Source organism: Lampris incognitus, chromosome 8 (genome assembly GCF_029633865.1).
Source record: "Lampris incognitus isolate fLamInc1 chromosome 8, fLamInc1.hap2, whole genome shotgun sequence".
In the NCBI taxonomy this organism is placed as follows: Eukaryota; Metazoa; Chordata; class Actinopteri; order Lampriformes; family Lampridae; genus Lampris; species Lampris incognitus.
The window spans coordinates 60,741,794-60,763,035 of NC_079218.1; the positions used below are offsets into that span (position 1 = coordinate 60,741,794).

Below are 21,242 nucleotides of genomic sequence, written 5' to 3' on the forward strand. Positions count from 1 at the left end.
AGGACTTCCAGGGGGAGGGTGATTTATCTGTACAGAGCTTGGGATGTAGCCAGATCCTGGCGGACTGATGAAGAAAGGGGTCAAATTTAAGGATCTAAGCTATTCTCTTCCAAACCCACTGAATATGGGACAAAATATGATGTGACCAATACTGTAGGGCTAGTTTGGCTATGATATAATTCATGGGTGTAAGAGGAGTGCAAATGGTGCTCTCAAGATGGAGCCACGGGGGAGCGCTCTCCGGGGGCAAGGACCACTGTGCCATATGCCTGAGAGTGAAAGCGTAATGGTAAAATAACATGTTAGGCACCCCAAGGCCTCCTCTGTCCACTGTCCTCTGCAGTTTTCGCAGACTCATTCTTGGGCGTTTATTGTTCCATAAGAATTTATTATTAAGTTGATCAAATTGTTTAAAGCAGTGTAGTGGGATTCGGATCAGGAGAGCCTGCAGTAGGTAGTTGAATTTCGCAGCAAAATTCATTTTAAGGATGTTTGCCTTGCCCCACACAGAGCGATACAGTAGAGACCAACACTCTGTATCAGCCCACAGTTTGTCCAATAGGGGGGGGGGGCAAGGTTTATTTTAATCAAGCCAGACAGTAGGGGGGAATGTTATTCCAAGGTAATTGATGCCTTTCTTAGGCCAAGCAAAAGTGCCTGATTGAAAGAGGTTTTTGGCACAATATGGCATAAGAGGGAGACTCTGTCCAGTTCACTTTATAAATGGATGAGAAATTGTCAATAATTTCAAATAGGGAGGAAAGAGAGTGCTCAGGATCAGACATAAACAAAAGAATGCCATCTGCATACAACATCAGTTTATGACATTTGTCACCAATTTGAATGCCTGAAAATGTAGGTTCTTTACGGATAGCCACTGCTAATGGCTTTAGTGCAATGGCGAAGAGCAGAGGGGAGAGAGGGTCCCCCTACCTAGTGCCTCTTCCAAGTTCAAATGAGGGAGAGATTACGTCGTCAGTGAGCACAGATGCCTTGGGATGGGTGTGTATGAGACTAATCCAATCTATGAACTTCTTGCTGAAACCAAAACATTCCAGGGTGGAGAGCAGATATTGCCTCTGATAGAGATGGAGGAAGTTTTCCCTTCTCTAGAGCTTCGTTATAGATGTTTAGGAGTAATGGTGCTAGTTTCTCGGCGTACGCCTTGTAGAACTCAGCCATGTAGCCATCTAAACCTGGAGCATTACTTGAGGGTGTGTGCTTGATAACGTCAGTTATCTGCTCAATAGTAACGGGTGAATCAAGATATTCCAGCAGGTCCTCTGACAACAATGGAAGATTGAGGGTTGACAGAAATGAAGTAATGTCATTTTTGTCCACCTCTGACTCAGAGGTATAAAGTTTTACATACAAATCTCTAAAAGCCACATTTATCTCCTTGGGATCAGACAGAAGACGTCCATCTTCCCTCCTAAGGGCTGGAATAGTGCTCATTGCCTCTTTTTGTTTAATGTAGACTCAGGGGTATAAAGTTTTACATACAAATCTCTAAAAGCCACATTTATCTCCTTGGGATCAGACAGAAGACGTCCATCTTCCCTCCTAAGGGCTGGAATAGTGCTCATTGCCTCTTTTTGTTTAATGTATCTGGCGAGTAGTCTACCAGCCTTATCACCCTCCTCAAAATACTTTGTCTGGCCCGACAGAGAGAGAATTCTGCCCTCTGAGTCATAATTGAATTAAACTCATACTTCGGTCTAGTCAACCTGGTAAGATTTTCTGGGGACGTGTTTTTCTTTTTTTTTAAGTTTGACTCTGCAATTCTGATCTGTTTTTCAAGTTCCTTAAGTTTTGCATAATTTTGCTTCTTCTTATGTGAAGTCTTGAATTATGTGACCTCTGAAAAAGGCTTTCAGAGCCGCCCAGGCGACTCCAGCCAATGGAGCTGTTGGTAAATTGGTTTCTATGTAAAAATTAATTTGAGATCTAAGTGATTCCTTAAAGGTCTCATCTAATAAAAGGCTGGAGTTTAATCTCCATCTAGTTGATTTAACTGGCATATTAAAGGACAGTACATGAAGAAATATTGGACTATGGTCTGAAAGAATTATATTACCAATGTTGCTTGATACTACAGCGGGTATTAGCGACTGAGATACCAAAAAGAAATCTATTCGGGGCGTCTGGGTAGCGTAGCGGTCTATTCAGTTGTCTACCAACACGGGGATCGCCGATTCGAATCCCCGTGTTGCCTACGGCTTGGTCAGGCGTCTCTACAGACACAATTGGCCGTGTCTGCAGGAGAAGCTGGATGTGGGTATGTGTCCTGGTCGCTGCACTGGCGCCTCCTGGTGGGTCGATAGGGGCGCCTGTTCAGGGGGGAGGGAGAACTTGGGGGAATAGCGTGATCCTCCCACGTGCTACGTCCCCCTGGCGAAACTCCTCACTGTCAGGTGAAAAGAAGCGGCTGGCGACTCCACATGTATTGGAGGAAGCATGTGGTAGGCTGCAGCCGTCACCGGATCGGCAGAGGGGGCGGAGCAGCGACTGGGACTGCTTAGAAGAGTGGGGTAATTGGCCAGGTACAATTGGGGAGAAAAAGGGGGGAAATCCAAAAAAAATCTATCCTAGAGAATGAGCTATGGGGCGGAGAGAAGAATGTATAATCCCTTGATGATGGGTTTTGTAGCCGCCAAACATCTATCACACCAGATGCCTTGGACGTATCTTTGAGCACCGCATGCGCTCTGAAGGTGCGGGCTGATGGAGAGCTACGATCTAGTATCGGGTCCATTACTTCATTAAAATCCCCACCCATGATAATTGGATAGTCTCCCAAATCGTTTAGTTTCTTCTCAAGTAGTCCAAAAAATGCAGGATCGTGTATATTTGGAGCGTCCACATTTGCTAGTATGATACTATTACCCTGGATCTCACAAAGCATCAATATAATTCTCCCCGCCTCATCTGCACTCTTTCTTATGCATTTGAATTGTACTTGCTTATTAATTAATGTTGCCACCTCTGCTCTTGCTACTGCCACAAGCAGACTCCACAAAGCCCACCCAGTCAGTACAAAGCTCCTGGGATTCTTGTGCTAGTAAATGGGTCTCCTGCATAAACACTATGTTACATTTCTTTGATTTAATGAAAGTTAATACTTTCTTCTTAATTCTGTTATGGAGGCCTCTGACGTTCCAGCTCATAACCATTTTTACTACTGATTGAGATAATGTAAAGTAAGTGTTAGGGTTTGTGGAAGACCCCAAGAGCACGACACCAGACAGAGATGGGGTTAGCCGAAACTGGCCTACTTTATTCCTTGCGCGTATGTAACGGGGGCAGTTCTATGCTGTTCTATGCTGGTCAGCATGCTGCACGCCCGTCACTCTCATCGTTAGCTCTGCGTTGTGTTCTATTTTGGGTGGGGCCCCAGGTGTTGTGGGGGGGCCTCAGTCTCTCATCATCATAATCATGATCAAGGAAGGAGGGGGGACACACAGGACTCTATTTGGCCCACCTTGCCATATATTTTGGTTTCAAACCCTTCGACAAACGTCCGGTCCTCCAGCTGGAGCGGTGTTTCTTACGGACGTGGGGTCGAAGTTCAACCACTGCCAGGACTTCACTCGTGTGCGTTAGAAGGAGAAACCGTCCACGGGACTCCGATGTGAGAAAGGATAAACAAGTATTTTATCCCACAGCTTGCAGTATCTTCTTACAGGGATACTGAAGGTTACGTTCTCCTCAACCAGCAAAACTGTGCTACGGTAAGAAACACGCGTGGCTCGGCTCGATCGCTGCTTGAGACTCCTCCCACAAAACAAAAATGGCCTCTCCCGCGTTCCCTCTTCCGTGTACCCACAAGACCTCTCTCTTAAAGCGACAGTACATGTATATGACGGTCGTTGTAAAACATACATAAAAGTAAATAATGACATAAAATAAAATGTAGTAAACACAAATAACAGCACACAGACAGGATTTGGTGATATTTCATACTCAAACAAAATAAAATAAAAACATTAATTTTAACCTGGTTACACGTACAAATGGTCAAACACAGGAAGGCAATGAGCGACAAGGAAACGGGAAGTCCAAGGGAAAAAACTCGCGGGTAATCCAAACTGGGAACACGGCAGGATACTTCCACGGGGAAACCTTGCAAGGGAAACCATAAACCAAGGGCTGGGGTGAGCTCGGAGAGAAAAGCACCGTAAGGGAAGAGTAGCCGCTACTGCGAGGAGGTTACGGCACGAATTGACAACGGGCGCTGGGAGACCACCAAACTAAGCCCAGCCCTGACGGCTAAGCCCGGCCCTGACGAGCTGATTGGCTGCCGGCGCGGGGTGGGCGGGCCACGGCGCGGGGTGGGCGAGCCGTAACAGTAAGTGTTATACAAGTTTTGCTGTAACTTCTATATTGACCTATTTATGCATGACATCGCCAAAAAGTAAGAGACAAAAACCAAAGAAACTCTAAACATACATATAATAAAAGCTACGGAAATGCATCTGCAAAGCCAGACGCCTGAACTACAGTCAGTTTGGTCCGTGACTCTCTAACTTGGAGCTGCGGTAAAGTGCCCTCCCCGCCTCTGCGCTCGTGTCCGACACATCCGGGAGCGCGGATACTACATCCGCCTCTCTGTCTGACACGAGCGTGACCATACCATTAGTAACAAAGAGCGTGAAATTTTGAACTGTGGCAATTATTTACATATTAGACCGAACTAGTCTATACTAAAAAAATAACAAACTGTGTTAACCCAAGACGCCAGTAGCAGGAACCAACATACTTTGTATAGATAAAGATAGATTTGTATAGATAACGCTTACTACTTCACCTCCAAAATCTAACACAACATAATGGGAATCAGCAGCATAATTACGTCGTCCAATAAAGGTTTTACTGACCTTACCGTGGTTTCTCTGTACTGAAAAGCAAAATCCACGTCCATGAAAAGCAGGTCATTTAAAAAGCGTCCACATTTCTGGAGCGGTGAGGCGCAAAACGCCGTTAACCCAAAGCAAAGGAACCCCTAGGTTATCCAAGGGAGCGAATATAGGCCAGGGCCTTTTATGGTCATCAGATCGGCGAGGACCCTGTGCCGATCTCACGGTGAGTACTGCTGGGTAGTCCAGAGAAAATCTCAGCTGTTTTTCATGGAGCATCTTCTTGCACTCGTTGAACTTTGTGCGCTTCTCATTAATCAACTTGGAGCAGTCAGCAAAGACCACGATGCGGTGCCCCTTCCAGATAACATGACCCAACTTGCGTGCAGCCTCTGCGATGCGGTTCTGATCCTGGAATCTCAGGAACCTGGCGATGATGGGTCTCGCTGGCGAGGGTTGACTAGGAAATGGGCTTTGGCGTCATGCCCCAATCCTATGTGCTCTGTCAATGTCCAGTCCCCTTGGGAAGTCGATGCTGAAAATCTCAGGCACAGTGTTGCCTAGGAATGATAGGGCATCGCCTTCCTCGCTGCCCTCTGGAAATCCCATGAAACGTAAATTATTCCTTCGCTCCCGGTTCTCATGTCGTCTAGCTTGTCTCGGAGGGCCTCCACTTCTGTGGCTGTGGCTGGGGGGTTAGCTTGCCGCCTTTCGTTAGCATCCTCCAGGAAGCATAGTCGGCTCTCGACTTGAGAAATGCGGTTGGTACTTTCAGCCAGTTTGCTGTCTGTAGCGCTTGTTGTCACCCACATAGCCTCTAGCTTCTTGTCGTGGGCGTCAGACTTTTAAAGATTAACGCAGTGAGTTTAGCAAACTCTTTGGCCTCTTCACCGGAGATGGCGCTAGCAACAGGTGCGTCGGTGTTTGGTGTGTTGCGAGGCGGCGATGCCCTCTGGTTAGCTCGGGTAGCGTTAGCCGCTTCGTTGGCCTTCACCCCGCCGGGGCCAGTTCTTGAAGGATTCGCGGAATGTCTCGTAGCGTTTGGCATCGCTGCACTATATTGCCAACTTTTTGCCCAATAAGTCAAAGAAGACTGGCTCTTTGTCCGTTTTCAAAGCTAATTGTTTGCAGGGCGGGACACAGCTCCTCCTCACGCAGCCATCCTCGTCAACCACCTCACGTGACTCCATGTCCAATACTAGTGTTATAATTGGCTTCAAATGAACAGGGGCTGCAGCAAGGTGCCGGATATGTTATACTGCCCTTATATATACACTCACTGGCCACTTTATTAGGTACACCTTGCTAGTACCGGGTTGGACCCCGTTTTGCCTTCAGAACTGCCTTAATCCTTCGTGGCATAGATTCAACAAGGTACTGGAAACATTCCTCAGAGAGTTTGGTCCATATTGACACGATAGCATCACGCAGTTGCTGCAGATTTGTCGGCTGCACATCCATGATGCGAATCTCCCGGTCCACCACATCCCAAAGGTGCTCTATTGGATTGAGATCTGGTGACTGTAGAGGCCATTTGAGTACAGTGAACTCATTGTCATGTTCAAGAAACCAGTCTGAGATGATTCGAGCTTTATGACATGGCGCGTTATCCTGCTGGAAGTAGCCATCAGAAGATGGGAACACTGTGGTCATAAAGGGATGGACATGGTCAGCAACAATACTCAGGTAGGCTGTGGCGTTGACACGATGGTCAATTGGTACTAAGGGGCCCAAAGTGTGCCAAGAAAATATCCCCCACACCATTACACCACCACCAGCAGCCTGAACCGTTGATACAAGGCAGGATGGATCCATGCTTTCATGTTGTTGACGCCAAATTCTGACCCTACCATCCGAATGTCGCAGCAGAAATCGAGACTCATCAGACCAGGCAACGTTTTTTCAATCTTCTATTGTCCAATTTTGGTGAGCCTGTGCGAATTGTAGCCTCAGTTTCCTGTTCTTAGCTGACAGGAGTGGCACCCGGTGTGGTCTTCTGCTGCTGTAGCCCATCTGCCTCAAGGTTCGACGTGTTGTGCGTTCAGAGATGCTCTTCTGCATACCTCGGTTGTAATGAGTGGTTATTTGAGTTACTGTTGCCTTTCTATCAGCTCGAACCAGTCTGGTCATTCTCCTCTGACCTCTGGCATCAACAAGGCATTTTCGCCCACAGAACTGCCGCTCACTGGATATTTTCTCTTTTTCGGACCATTCTCTGTAAACCCTAGAGATGGTTGTGTGTGAAAATCCCAGTAGATCAGCAGTTTCTGAAATACTCAGACCAGCCCGTCTGGCACCAACAACCATGCCACGTTCAAAGTCACTTAAATCACCTTTCTTCCCCATTCTGATGCTCGGTTAGAACTGCAGCAGATCGTCGTGACCATGTCTACATGCCTAAATGCATTGAGTTGCTGCCATGTGATTGGCTGATTAGAAATTTACGTTAACGAGCGGTTGGACAGGTGTGCCTAATAAAGTGGCCGGTGAGTGTGTGTGTGTGTGTATATATATATATATATATATATATATATATATATATATATATATATATATATATATATATATATATATATATATATATATAGTATTGTAACGACCACAGATAACTAGACTAGCCCTTGGCAACCAGGTTGGACCCTTTAGTCGACTGGTTAACGTTGTCGCCCATGGTGTGGGAGACCCGGGTTTGCGTCCCGGCTGTGGCGGTCTCCGGCTGCCCCCCCTGAATTCGCTACAGTATACTTGAAGTTTATTTTATTACGTAAAATTCAAGTTCAAGTAAAGTTCAAGTATATGTACTAGTCATATACTTGTAAGTATACTTAAGTATAATTTTGTTTAGTATATCTCTGACAAGTACTTAAAAAGTAAACTGAAAGTATACTCACTGATTTTTAGTTTGAAATAAGTATACTAATAGCACACTTGAATAAACTACTTTTTGTAAGGGTGTTTACACTGTGCAGATGTATTCGTTGCATTTAAAGTTAATGTTCTACGCTACGTAAAGACGGTTCTGGTGACTAGTATCCCGGCCACATGGGAATGTGTATGCGTACCAACGAATGTATTGTAGCGATCACGGATGAATAGGCTCAGTAGCCCTTGGCTAACGGGTCGGACCCTTTAGTCGACTGGTTAACGTAGTTGCTTGCGGTGCGGGAGCCGCGGGTTCGCGTCCCGGCTGTGGCGATGGTTCCCGAGCTGCCCCCCCTGAATTCGCTACACTGGTGTCAGAAGTGGGATGCGCGCGGACGCGCTTCCCGAAGGAGGAGGGTAGGGTAACGTGCATGGAGAAGTAGACACGTTAGCCATCGGACCCTTTAGTCGACTGGTTAACATTGTCGCGTAGCGAATTCGGGGGGCAACCGCAGGAACCGCCGCAGCCGGGACACGAACCCGTATCTCCCGCACCACGGGCAACTACACTGCTCAAAAAAATAAAGGGAACACATAAGCAATGCAATGTAGCTCCAAGTCAATCACACTTTTGAGATATCAACCTGTCCAGTTAGGAAGCAACACTGATTTGTGAATCAATTTCACCTGTTGGTAAATTGGAAAGGAAATTAGACAATTTGCAAGACAACCCCTATAACAGGAATGGATTTGCAGGTGGTGGCCACAGACCATTTGCCTGTCCTCATCTTTTCTGGCCGATCTTTGGTTAGTTTTTCATTGTGCTAGTGCCCTCACCACTAGAGGTGGCATGAGGCGGTATCTGCAACCTACAGAAGTTGCTCAGGTAGTGCAGCTCATCCAGGATGGCACATCAATGCGTGCTGTGGCAAGAAGATTTGATGTGTCTCCCAGCACAGTGTCCAGAGCATGGAGGAGGTACCAGGAGACAGGCCAGTACACCAGGAGACGTGGAGGGGGCCGCAGGAGGACAACAACCCCGCAGCAGGACCGCTATCTGGTCCTTTGTGCAAGGAGGAACAGGAGGAGCGCTGCCGGAGCCCTACAAAACGACCATCAACAGGCCACTAATGTGCAGGTTCCTGCTCAAACAGTGAGAAACAGAATGCATGAGGATGGTATGAGGGCCCGACGTCCACAATTGGGGCCTGTGCTCACAGCCCAACACCGTGCAGCCCAATTGACCTTTGCCAGAGAACATCTTGGTTGGCAGATTCGCCATTGGCGCCCTGTGCTCTTCCCAGATGAGAGCAGGTTCACACTGAACACATGTGACAGACGTGAGAGAGTCTGGAGACGCTGTGGAGAACGTTCTGCTGCCTGCAACATCCTCCAGCATGACCGGTTTGGCGGTGGGTCAGCGATGGTCTGGGGAGGCATATCCTTGGAGGGCCGCACAGACCTCTACGTGCTAGCCAGAGGTACCATGACTGCCATTAGGTACCGGGATGAGATCCTCAGACCCCTTGTCAGACCATATGCTGGTGCAGTGGGCCCTGGGTTCCTGCTCATGCATGACAATGCTCGTCCTCATGTGGCCAGAGTGTGTCAGCAGTTCCTGTATGTCGAGGGCATTGATGCTATGGACTGGCCTGCACGTTCCCCAGACCTGAATCCAATCGAGCACCTCTGGGACATCATGTCTCGTACCATCCGCCAACGCGATGTCGCACCACAGACTGTCCAGGAGTTGACCGATGCCCTGATCCAGGTCTGGGAGGAGATCCCTCAGGAGACCATCCGTCGTCTCATACAGGCACGTGGAGGCCACACACACTACTGAGCCTCATTTTGAATCGTCTTGAAGAATTTCCACAGAAGTTGGATCAGCCTATGGTCTCATTTTCCACTTTGATTTTGAGTATGATTCTGAATCCAGACCTTAATGGGCTAATGATTTTGATTTCCATTGATCGTTCTTAGGTTATTTTGCTCTAAACACATTCCTCTGTCTAATAAATAAAGATTTTCAGCTGAAATATTTCATTCATCAAGGTCTATATTGTGTTTTTAGGGGTTCCCTTTATTTTTTTGAGCAGTGTACATCAACCGGTCGACTAAAGGGTCCGACCCATTAGCCAAGGGCTACCGAGCCTATTCATCCGTGGCCGTTACAGTATTGTTCATTTAAAAATCTATTCGATTATGCTGTATTGTCTTTTTCTCTCGACCGGCGACGAGAGTGGGGCTGGAGCAACATAGTATTAACAACATAGTATTAACATAGTATTAACAACATTGTGGTGACACACAATTGAGGGTAGATTCACCAGGGGCTGCTGCTGCTCCTTTAAGGCAGACGTTCAGAGTGCTGACGTAGGCACTGCTTAGGGTTTCCGGGGCGGAGCCATGTTGGCAGCAGCTAGCGGTTGGTTAGCTGGTTGCCAGGAGAGATTGTGCTGTATCGGTGTTGTTTTGTGTGGCGAGTAAACGGAACTGACTCGACTCGATCTCTCCGTCTCCTCATTCCTGCACCCCCACAACATAATATTAACATAGTATCAACAACATAGCATCAACAACATGGTATCAACAACACTGTGGCAACGGATTTCTTTTTATCGCCAGACGCAATAAAAACACCTGCATGAACCCACACAGCCTGACGAGTCGTGTGATGCTGCGCAACACGCAGACCAAAGACGAGGGAGGGGCCACGCTTGGTGCCCTGACCGTTCGACTTCGACTTAATGTGTGGAACATTAAAATGGTGGTTAGAAAAAAGGAACACGCTTTACTCCTTCTTCAATTAATTCCATCTGTTACAACCGCATTGGGTTTTGGAAACTGTGTATGTTACTGCGAAGACGCAGATCCCCGCTGACAACAAACATGGATGCCATGATCCATACCAGCCACGTGACCCATACCAGCCACATGACCCATATCAGCCACGTGACCCATACCAGCCACGTGACCCATATCAGCCACGTGACCCATACCAGCCACGTGACCCATACCAGCCACGTGACCCACATCAGCCACGTGACCCATATCAGCCACGTGACCCATATCAGCCACGTGACCCATACCAGCCACGTGACCCATACCAGCCACGTGACCCATATCAGCCACGTGACCCATACCAGCCACAAGACCCATATTAGCCACATGACCCATATTAGCCACATGCGCCATACCAGCCACATGTGCCATACCAGTCACATGACCCACACCAGCCACAAGACCCATATCAGCCACATGCGCCATATCAGCCACATGACCCATACCAGCCACAAGACCCATACCAGCCACATGCACCATACCAGCCACATGTGCCATACTAGCCACATGACCCACACCAGCCACATGCACCATATCAGCCACATGACCCATACCAGCCACATGACCCACACCAGCCACAAGACCCATATCAGCCACATGCGCCATATCAGCCACATGACCCATATCAGCCACATGACCCATACCAGCCACATGTGCCATACCAGTCACATGACCCACACCAGCCACAAGACCCATATCAGCCACATGCGCCATATCAGCCACATGACCCATACCAGCCACAAGACCCATACCAGCCACATGCACCATACCAGCCACATGTGCCATACTAGCCACATGACCCACACCAGCCACATGCACCATACCAGCCACATGTGCCATACTAGCCACATGACCCACACCAGCCACATGCACCATATCAGCCACATGACCCATACCAGCCACAAGACCCATATCAGCCACATGCGCCATATCAGCCACATGACCCATACCAGCCACAAGACCCATATCAGCCACATGCGCCATATCAGCCACATGCGCCATATCAGCCACATGACCCATACCAGCCACAAGACCCATATCAGCCACATGCACCATATCAGCCACATGACCCATACCAGCCACAAGACCCATATCAGCCACATGCGCCATATCAGCCACATGCGCCATATCAGCCACATGACCCACACCAGCCACAAGACCCATATCAGCCACATGCGCCATATCAGCCACATGCGCCATATCAGCCACATGACCCATACCAGCCACATGCGCCATATCAGCCACATGACCCATACCAGCCACATGCGCCATACCAGCCACATGTGCCATACCAGCCACATGACCCACACCAGCCACATGCACCATACCAGTCACATGAGCCATACCAGCCACATGACCCCTACCAGCCACATGCACCATACCAGCCACATGCACCATACCAGCCACATGACCCCTACCAGCCACATGCACCATACCAGCCACATGTGCCATACCAGTCACATGCACCATACCAGCCACATGAGCCATACCAGCCACATGCACCATACCAGCCACATGCACCATACCAGTCACATGAGCCATACCAGTCACATGTGCCATACCAGCCACATGCACCATACCAGCCACATGCACCATACCAGCCACATGCACCATACCAGTCACATGCACCATACCAGCCACATGAGCCATACCAGCCACATGCACCATACCAGCCACATGCACCATACCAGTCACATGAGCCATACCAGCCACATGCACCATACCAGTCACATGAGCCATACCAGCCACATGTGCCATACCAGCCACATGACCTACACCAGCCACATGCACCATACCAGTCACATGAGCCATACCAGCCACATGACCCCTACCAGCCACATGCACCATACCAGCCACATGCACCATACCAGCCACATGACCCCTACCAGCCACATGCACCATACCAGCCACATGTGCCATACCAGTCACATGCACCATACCAGCCACATGAGCCATACCAGCCACATGCACCATACCAGCCACATGCACCATACCAGTCACATGAGCTATACCAGCCACATGCACCATACCAGTCACATGAGCCATACCAGCCACATGTGCCATACCAGTCACATGAGCCATACCAGTCACATGCACCATACCAGCCACATGCACCATACCAGTCACATGAGCCATACCAGCCACATGCACCATACCAGCCACATGTGCCATACTAGCCACATGACCAACACCAGCCACAAGACCCATACCAGCCACATGTGCCATACCAGTCACATGAGCCATACCAGCCACATGCACCATACCAGCCACATGTGCCATACTAGCCACATGACCCACACCAGCCACAAGACCCATATCAGCCACATGCGCCATACCAGTCACATGACCCATACCAGCCACATGCACCATACCAGCCACATGTGCCATACTAGCCACATGACCCACACCAGCCACAAGACCCATATCAGCCACATGCACCATACCAGTCACATGCACCATACCAGCCACATGTGCCATACCAGTCACATGAGCCATACCAGCCACATGCACCATACCAGCCACATGTGCCATACCAGCCACATGAGCCATACCAGCCACATGCACCATACCAGCCACATGTGCCATACCAGCCACATGTGCCATACCAGTCACATGCACCATACCAGTCACATGAGCCATACCAGTCACATGCACCATACCAGTCACATGCACCATACCAGTCACATGCACCATACCAGTCACATGTGCCATACCAGTCACATGCACCATACCAGCCACATGTGCCATACCAGTCACATGAGCCACACCAGTCACATGCACCATACTAGCCACATGCACCATACCAGCCACAAGACCCATACCAGTCACATGAGCCATACCAGCCACATGCACCATACCAGCCACATGACCAACACCAGCCACAAGACCCATACCAGCCACATGCACCATACCAGTCACATGAGCCATACCAGCCACATGCACCATACCAGCCACATGTGCCATACTAGCCACATGACCCACACCAGCCACAAGACCCATATCAGCCACATGCGCCATACCAGCCACATGACCCATACCAGCCACATGACCCATACCAGTCACATGAGCCGAATGAGCCGTTCTCGTTGGAATGAATGGGCTGCCATTTTCAATCCATCAATCAACGTTTAATACATACATGGCTGTACAAAATCATTGGCTGATCACATCACCTCACCAGCACACTGGTTAAAGAAGGGATTGTGGGAATCCATGAATATGTTTCTTCCATGGCACAGTGATTAGAGTAAGTATGATGTAGACATGGGTATTAGAGAAATCACATCAGCAATACCCATGTGTACGCAGTAATTGAGTTATTGGCATAAATAATCGTATTTCTTTTTGTATGTAAATGTACATGTTGTCACAGTGTAGTAAAGTTTATAATGTACAGTCTTGTGTGTAGATGTGATGTAACGGAAACAGAACTTCAGAAAGTTCTCAGAATTGTCCTGTGGAAAAAGGCCTACGTGGGCCTGAAAATGGAACTGATAGAGGACTGATTGTCAGGGACAGTTTGGTTACCGAGGCGAAGTCTGTCTCTAGGAAACTCCCACTTCTGGTTGTAGGGTAGCTGGGTCGGGTCAATGAAGGTGTAACTGTTGCCATGGTTACTCTCGATGATCTTCCATCGAATCTCATATTTGGGCTTCTGGAAAAGCGAGAAAAGCATGAATTTAAGAACCAAAATTGTGTTTACACAATCTTTAACATCTAAATGTTTCTCTCTTATTTACCATCTGCCTTTTAAAAAGATCTGCCCTGTCATTCAGTTCCACCAAAATTCTTTACCACTTACTTCTGTCAGTCATCACATCATCTGGAAGACTTTGAGTTTACCTGTCTGTACTTGTACAGCAGGACCAACAGGAGCAGGAAGAGCACGGTGGCAGCAGCAGATGCTCCAATCAGAGTCGGGGTGAAAAATGTAGAGATCCCTCTTTTATTGGCCAAGGGGACATCTGTGTGATGCAGCCACAACAGAGTATCATTATCATCTGTGTGATGCAGCCACAACAGAGTATCATTATCATCTGTGTGATGCAGCCACAACAGAGTATCATTATCATCTGTGTGATGCAGCCGCAACAGAGTATCATTATCATCTGTGTGATGCAGCCACAACAGAGTATCATTATCATCTGTGTGATGCAGCCACAACAGAGTATCATTATCATCTGTGTGATGCAGCCACAACAGAGTATCATTATCATCTGTGTGATGCAGCCGCAACAGAGTATCATTATCATCTGTGTGATGCAGCCACAACAGAGTATCATTATCATCTGTGTGATGCAGCCGCAACAGAGTATCATTATCATCTGTGTGATGCAGCCACAACAGAGTATCATTATCATCTGTGTGATGCAGCCGCAACAGAGTATCATTATCATCTGTGTGATGCAGCCGCAACAGAGTATCATTATCATCTGTGTGATGCAGCCGCAACAGAGTATCATTATCATCTGTGTGATGCAGCCGCAACAGAGTATCATTATCATCTGTGTGATGCAGCCGCAACAGAGTATCATTATCATCTGTGTGATGCAGCCGCAACAGAGTATCATTATCATCTGTGTGATGCAGCCGCAACAGAGTATCATTATCATCTGTGTGATGCAGCCGCAACAGAGTATCATTATCATCTGTGTGATGCAGCCGCAACAGAGTATCATTATCATCTGTGTGATGCAGCCGCAACAGAGTATCATTATCATCTGTTTGATGCAGCCGCAACAGAGTATCATTATCATCTGTGTGATGCAGCCGCAACAGAGTATCATTATCATCTGTGTGATGCAGCCACAACAGAGTATCATTATCATCTGTGTGATGCAGCCACAACAGAGTATCATTATCATCTGTTTGATGCAGCCACAACAGAGTATCATTATCATCTGTGTGATGCAGCCACAACAGAGTATCATTATCATCTGTGTGATGCAGCCGCAACAGAGTATCATTATCATCTGTGTGATGCAGCCGCAACAGAGTATCATTATCATCTGTGTGATGCAGCCGCAACAGAGTATCATTATCATCTGTGTGATGCAGCCACAACAGAGTATCATTATCATCTGTTTGATGCAGCCACAACAGAGTATCATTATCATCTGTGTGATGCAGCCGCAACAGAGTATCATTATCATCTGTGTGATGCAGCCACAACAGAGTATCATTATCATCTGTGTGATGCAGCCGCAACAGAGTATCATTATCATCTGTTTGATGCAGCCACAACAGAGTATCATTATCATCTGTGTGATGCAGCCACAACAGAGTATCATTATCATCTGTGTGATGCAGCCGCAACAGAGTATCATTATCATCTGTGTGATGCAGCCGCAACAGAGTATCATTATCATCTGTGTGATGCAGCCGCAACAGAGTATCATTATCATGTGTGATGCAGCCGCAACAGAGTATCATTATCATCTGTGTGATGCAGCCGCAACAGAGTATCATTATCATCTGTGTGATGCAGCCGGAACAGAGTATCATTATCATCTGTGTGATGCAGCCACAACAGAGTATCATTATCATCTGTGTGATGCAGCCGCAACAGAGTATCATTATCATGTGTGATGCAGCCACAACAGAGTATCATTATCATCTGTGTGATGCAGCCACAACAGAGTATCATTATCGTCTGTGTGATGCAGCCGCAACAGAGTATCATTATCATGTGTGATGCAGCCGCAACAGAGTATCATTATCATGTGTGATGCAGCCGCAACAGAGTATCATTATCATCTGTGTGATGCAGCCACAACAGAGTATCATTATCATGTGTGATGCAGCCGCAACAGAGTATCATTATCATCTGTGTGATGCAGCCGTGACAGAGTATCATTATCATCTGTGTGATGCAGCCACAACAGAGTATCATTATCATCTGTGTGATGCAGCCACAACATTGTATCATTATCATCTGTGTGATGCAGCCACAACAGAGTATCATTATCATGTGTGATGCAGCCGCAACATTGTATCATTATCATCTGTGTGATGCAGCCACAACAGAGTAACATTATCATCTGTGTGATGCAGCCACAACAGAGTATCATTATCATCTGTGTGATGCAGCCGCAACAGAGTATCATTATCATGTGTGATGCAGCTACAACAGAGTATCATTATCATCTGTGTGATGCAGCCGCAACAGAGTATCATTATCATCTGTGTGATGTAGCCGCAACAGAGTATCATTATCATCTGTGTGATGCAGCCGGAACAGAGTATCATTATCATCTGTGTGATGCAGCCACAACAGAGTATCATTATCATCTGTGTGATGCGGCCACAACAGAGTATCATTATCATCTGTGATGCAGCCACAACAGAGTATCATTATCATCTGTGTGATGCAGCCACAACAGAGCATCATTATCATCTGTGTGATGCAGCCACAACAGATTCATTGTCAGCATCATCACTCTTGGTTCTTATTGAACATGAAAACAGAAGTGAGCACCAGGACACAACAGGAATGTGTAATGAAGTTCCAGTTCATTTTAACGGACTGAATTCCACACTTACAGGAGATGAAGAAGTCCCGTGACATCCCCACATGACTGGAGGCTACACATTCCACCATGACATCTTCAGCAGGGGACAGAACATTGAGTACCTCTTCCACCTCCTCCTCCATGTGGGAGCGCCTGTCAGCAGGAGTCACCTGGAAGGTGGTGTTGTCTTCACATCTACCAACACAGAGAGAGAGAGTGTGTGTGTGTGTGTGTGTGTGTGTGTGTGTGTGTGTGTGTGTGTGTGTGTGTGTGTGTGTGTGTGTGTGTGTGTGTTTAAGGGATAAGCGGGAGGAGCTGTTAGGAGAGTAGAACCAGACACTACAACCAATCTGCCCAATACAACCACAACCCTTTACTGTGGGACACTGAGTGGTGTCCCTTGCTTAATTTTGCCTATTGAGGGAAATCTGGGGATTTGAACCACCTACTTTCTGGCCGACAGCACCTTTGCTCATATGCTGATATGTAATGTGTATCTTTAAAGCAGTGGTTCTGAAGGTTGCTATTTGTTGGTGAGGTGAGTGTTGAGCTCCATCTAAGTGAATGAGAGTCAGCAGTGTTGTGTCAGAGACACACATGAAACCTGGTGGAACCTGAGTTGTACTTACTGATGTAGTACTATGTGTTGTACTTACTGATGTAGTACTATGTGAAGGTAAAGGCTTCTACCAGCTTGTTCTGTCATATCTGCTGGTTAGACACAGCACCCCCACTTCTTCTAACTCAACACTACCTGCCTTCTTCTTCCTCATCTGGCTACTATGATGAAGATGAAACCACTATGCACCCTGTCATTTTTCCTGGTAAAGTCCTACCAGACAGCAAGCATCCTTATCACAGACCGCGGCAGTGTGCAGGAGCTGGACATTCAATATATGAGTGATATATACATAGTTTTATAAAGGGCATATGTTTACATGTAGATCTTCAAAAGGGATTCTGATGTTTGCACATACGTGTTCATGACGCCAGGGCAGATGTACCATGTGATGGTGGGTAATGGGTATCCAGAGCTGCTACAGGTCAAAGTGCCATTTTTCCGTTTGACCACAGCACTAGGAGCCTCTGCCGAAAATAACAATAATAATGAGGAGACGATTAATATGAATTTAATAACCGCATAGTCTATTTACGACTACTGCTCATAATGGTAACAGTAATGATAATCATGAACATGATTGTAATGGGGAGAAAGAGGTGCTACAGTAGGTGTGAGGAGGTGTTGGAGTTTTTACTGTAAACTCGGAGGTCGAGGTTCAGGGAGCCGTTGAAAAACAAGGAGTAGAAGTGGAAGGAGAATCTCCCTCGGTCCTCATGTCGGACTCTGCTCAGCAGGATGCTGGCCGTGTACCTTCAAAAACATAACCACCTTAAAACTACTCCAGAATGCCTCCTACAAAGTATGACAAAACACTTTCTGAAAGATTTCAAAATAAGTTAAAACCAATTAATCTCATAAGCGGAGCGACCTGAGGGGGAGAGGGGGAGACCGCCCCAGCCAGGGCCCATGCCCAGTAGAGGTCCCGCTGGTTTTTACCAAACTCTTCGCGTCAGCAGTGCCAGTGACAGATGACGTTTCAGCCGTTAAGAGCGACTAGTGCAGTACCCCTTCAGATGTAGTCCCCCCTCCGACCACAACGTGGGCTGCAACGGCAGAGTGGCGCTGTTCGCCTGGTCGCCACGGGAAGAATGTCTCTGTACGTATGTACAGATGTATGTATGTATGTATGTATGTATGTATGTATGTATGTATGTATGTATGTATGTATGTATGTATGGGATGTGTGTGTGTGTGTGTGTGTGTGTGTATGCATGTATGAATATATGTATGGGATGTATGTATGTATGTGTGAGTGTATGTATGTAAGGAATGTATGTATGTGTGAGTGTATGTATGTATGTACGTACGTCTTTTGATTTTCTCAACAACTGCACATCCGAACAACTTAACACTCGATGCTGCACTTCCTTGGGTCCTCAGCAACATACCTGCCAAGTGTGAAGTTGATCGGATGAAAGGTTGTCAAAAAAATTGAAGGACAGACATACATAGATACAGACAGACAGACAGACAGACAGACAGACAGAGAGGCAGACAGACAGAGAGACAGACAGACAGACAGACAGACAGACAGACAGACAGACAGACATACATAGATACAGACAGACAGACAGACAGACAGACAGACATACATACAGACAGATAGATATACATACAGGTAGACAGACAGACAGACAGACAGACAGACAGACAGACAGACAGACAGACAGACAGACAGACAGACAGAGACTCCTCCCACTTTAGAGTTACATAGTGAGATTTGCGTCCGTGTATGGATGAGGCCAGACTATCCAGCCTCAGCCAGCTGGGTGTTGAGTGGGACATGAACACTGACGAGGACAAAGTGGTTTGCAGGTTGGCCACCGTGAAGCAGAGGAGGGTGACGTTTTAAAAAGGGGCTGTGATACGTACAAAGTTCGTTAACCTGTTTGGATTATTTTGTTCTGTGAAGGATGGTGGAAAACACAAATGGACTGGGGGGAAAGATCCATGCTTACCCTTTGTTAACTTAAATGCTTGTTGTGAAGAAATCCGTCAGAATAGCATGTTGTCTAACTCCATGCTTCCTGCATCTCGCCACTTGTCTGTCGCTGCCTGTGCTGTTGTACACTGCCGCGTCTACTCTGCTGTGTGTCTATTATCCCCGCGTATGCAAGACAGGTACTGAGACAGACACCCGGCCTGTGTGGGGCTGAACTGTGGGTCTATGGATGCACGTAGAGCGCCGCCTGCTGTCCTCGCTGCTGAAACATCGAGTGTGACTGGCAGCCAGGTTCTGCTTGTTCTTCAGAACAGGCTTGATGGCGGAGCGGCAGAGTGGGATCCGTTCTTGCTTGCTCGGCTCGGTAAAGGACTACTTGTGCTCATGGATAGGATGGGATAGGACACACGAGCTATTTAACAGTTGTGCATTTTAAAATGACTTTATCAGAAGGGCCCCCCCCCCAAGAAGGCTCCCCCCCCTCTGTGCTGAGAGCGTAGCTCCGCCCCTGCTACTGGGGCCTACTACAACCTTAACTACTTCTAGTACACACACAAACCTATGTTTCAGTTGAATTAACCCTTACAAGGAGAAGACACGGAAATAGCAGAAATGAGGGAAAGAAAAACATATGAAGGTAATAAAGCTGCAATGTCTGACTTTTTTCGTTATTTTCCCCATCTGCAACTTTTCTCGCTATGTTATCAAGGTGAGAGGTGGAGGTGACGTGGCGGTGGTGGTGTTGTACAGACACTCGGCCTTCCAGTAGAGCAGTGTTGTGATACAGTTGGATGTAGCGGGCAGAGAGAAACAGACCTGTTGACTCTGATTTTCTGGGACTACAAAGCAGGCGTAGCAGGACTACAGCCCTTTAGTCGGCCGGTTAACGTAGTCACCCGTGGTGCGGCAGACCCGGGTTCGCAGGTTCTCGGCTGCGGAGGTTCTCGGCCGCCTGCTGAATTCACTACAACATTATGAAACACAGCATGCATCACTTGAGCAAGTGGCACTCGCGCTGGCTCCATTACACTCTGCCACCTCCTTCCTGTTCCGCAAGAAGCCTGAGCGTACACCTCCATGTGCATGGCATCAACATGACAACCCGATACGCTACACCGAGGGCAGGCGGAGTTTTTCTTCTTCTACCCTCCCTCTTCTCCATCTTCTTCTTCTGGTGTATCAGTGCTGTACGGGGCTGTTGCAGTACAATGATCTGTATCTGTCCGTACCCTGACATCCAACCACGGTGAAGATGGCTGGTGGTGTTATGGAGCCTGACTCCATCACACACATGGAGAAAGCAAACGTAGCGAATTCGGGGCCAGCCGGGAACAGCCGCAGCCGGGAACAGCCGCAGCCGGGACGCGAACCCGGATCTCCTGCACCACGGGCGACAACGTTAAACAGTCCACTAAAGGGTCCGACCCGATAGCCAAGGCCTTGCGATCCTGGTTCGCGTCCCAGCTGCGGCTGCCCCCGAATGCGTTACAATATTAAATGGACAAAGATTTCAGCCTTGAATTTGCAGGAGCGACCGGGGAGACTCGTGAAGGCGCCACTGAGTACTGGGCTGAAGACGCGAAGCCCTCAAACATGTTATAGTG

General features: G+C 47.7%; 1 protein-coding gene across 1 annotated transcript in view; it reads right to left on the reverse strand.

Annotated features, from left to right (window-relative positions):
- csf1rb (colony stimulating factor 1 receptor, b) overlaps positions 1-21,242 on the reverse strand; it is a 91,623-nt gene that overhangs the window by 25,615 nt on the left and 44,766 nt on the right. The window contains exons 7-11 of the mRNA XM_056284428.1: positions 18,331-18,446; positions 18,052-18,160; positions 17,106-17,269; positions 14,406-14,527; positions 14,091-14,217 (exon numbers count right to left, since the gene is read on the reverse strand). Coding sequence (XP_056140403.1) covers positions 14,091-14,217; positions 14,406-14,527; positions 17,106-17,269; positions 18,052-18,160; positions 18,331-18,446 — 638 coding nt within the window. The remainder of the gene's footprint in view (positions 1-14,090; positions 14,218-14,405; positions 14,528-17,105; positions 17,270-18,051; positions 18,161-18,330; positions 18,447-21,242) is intronic.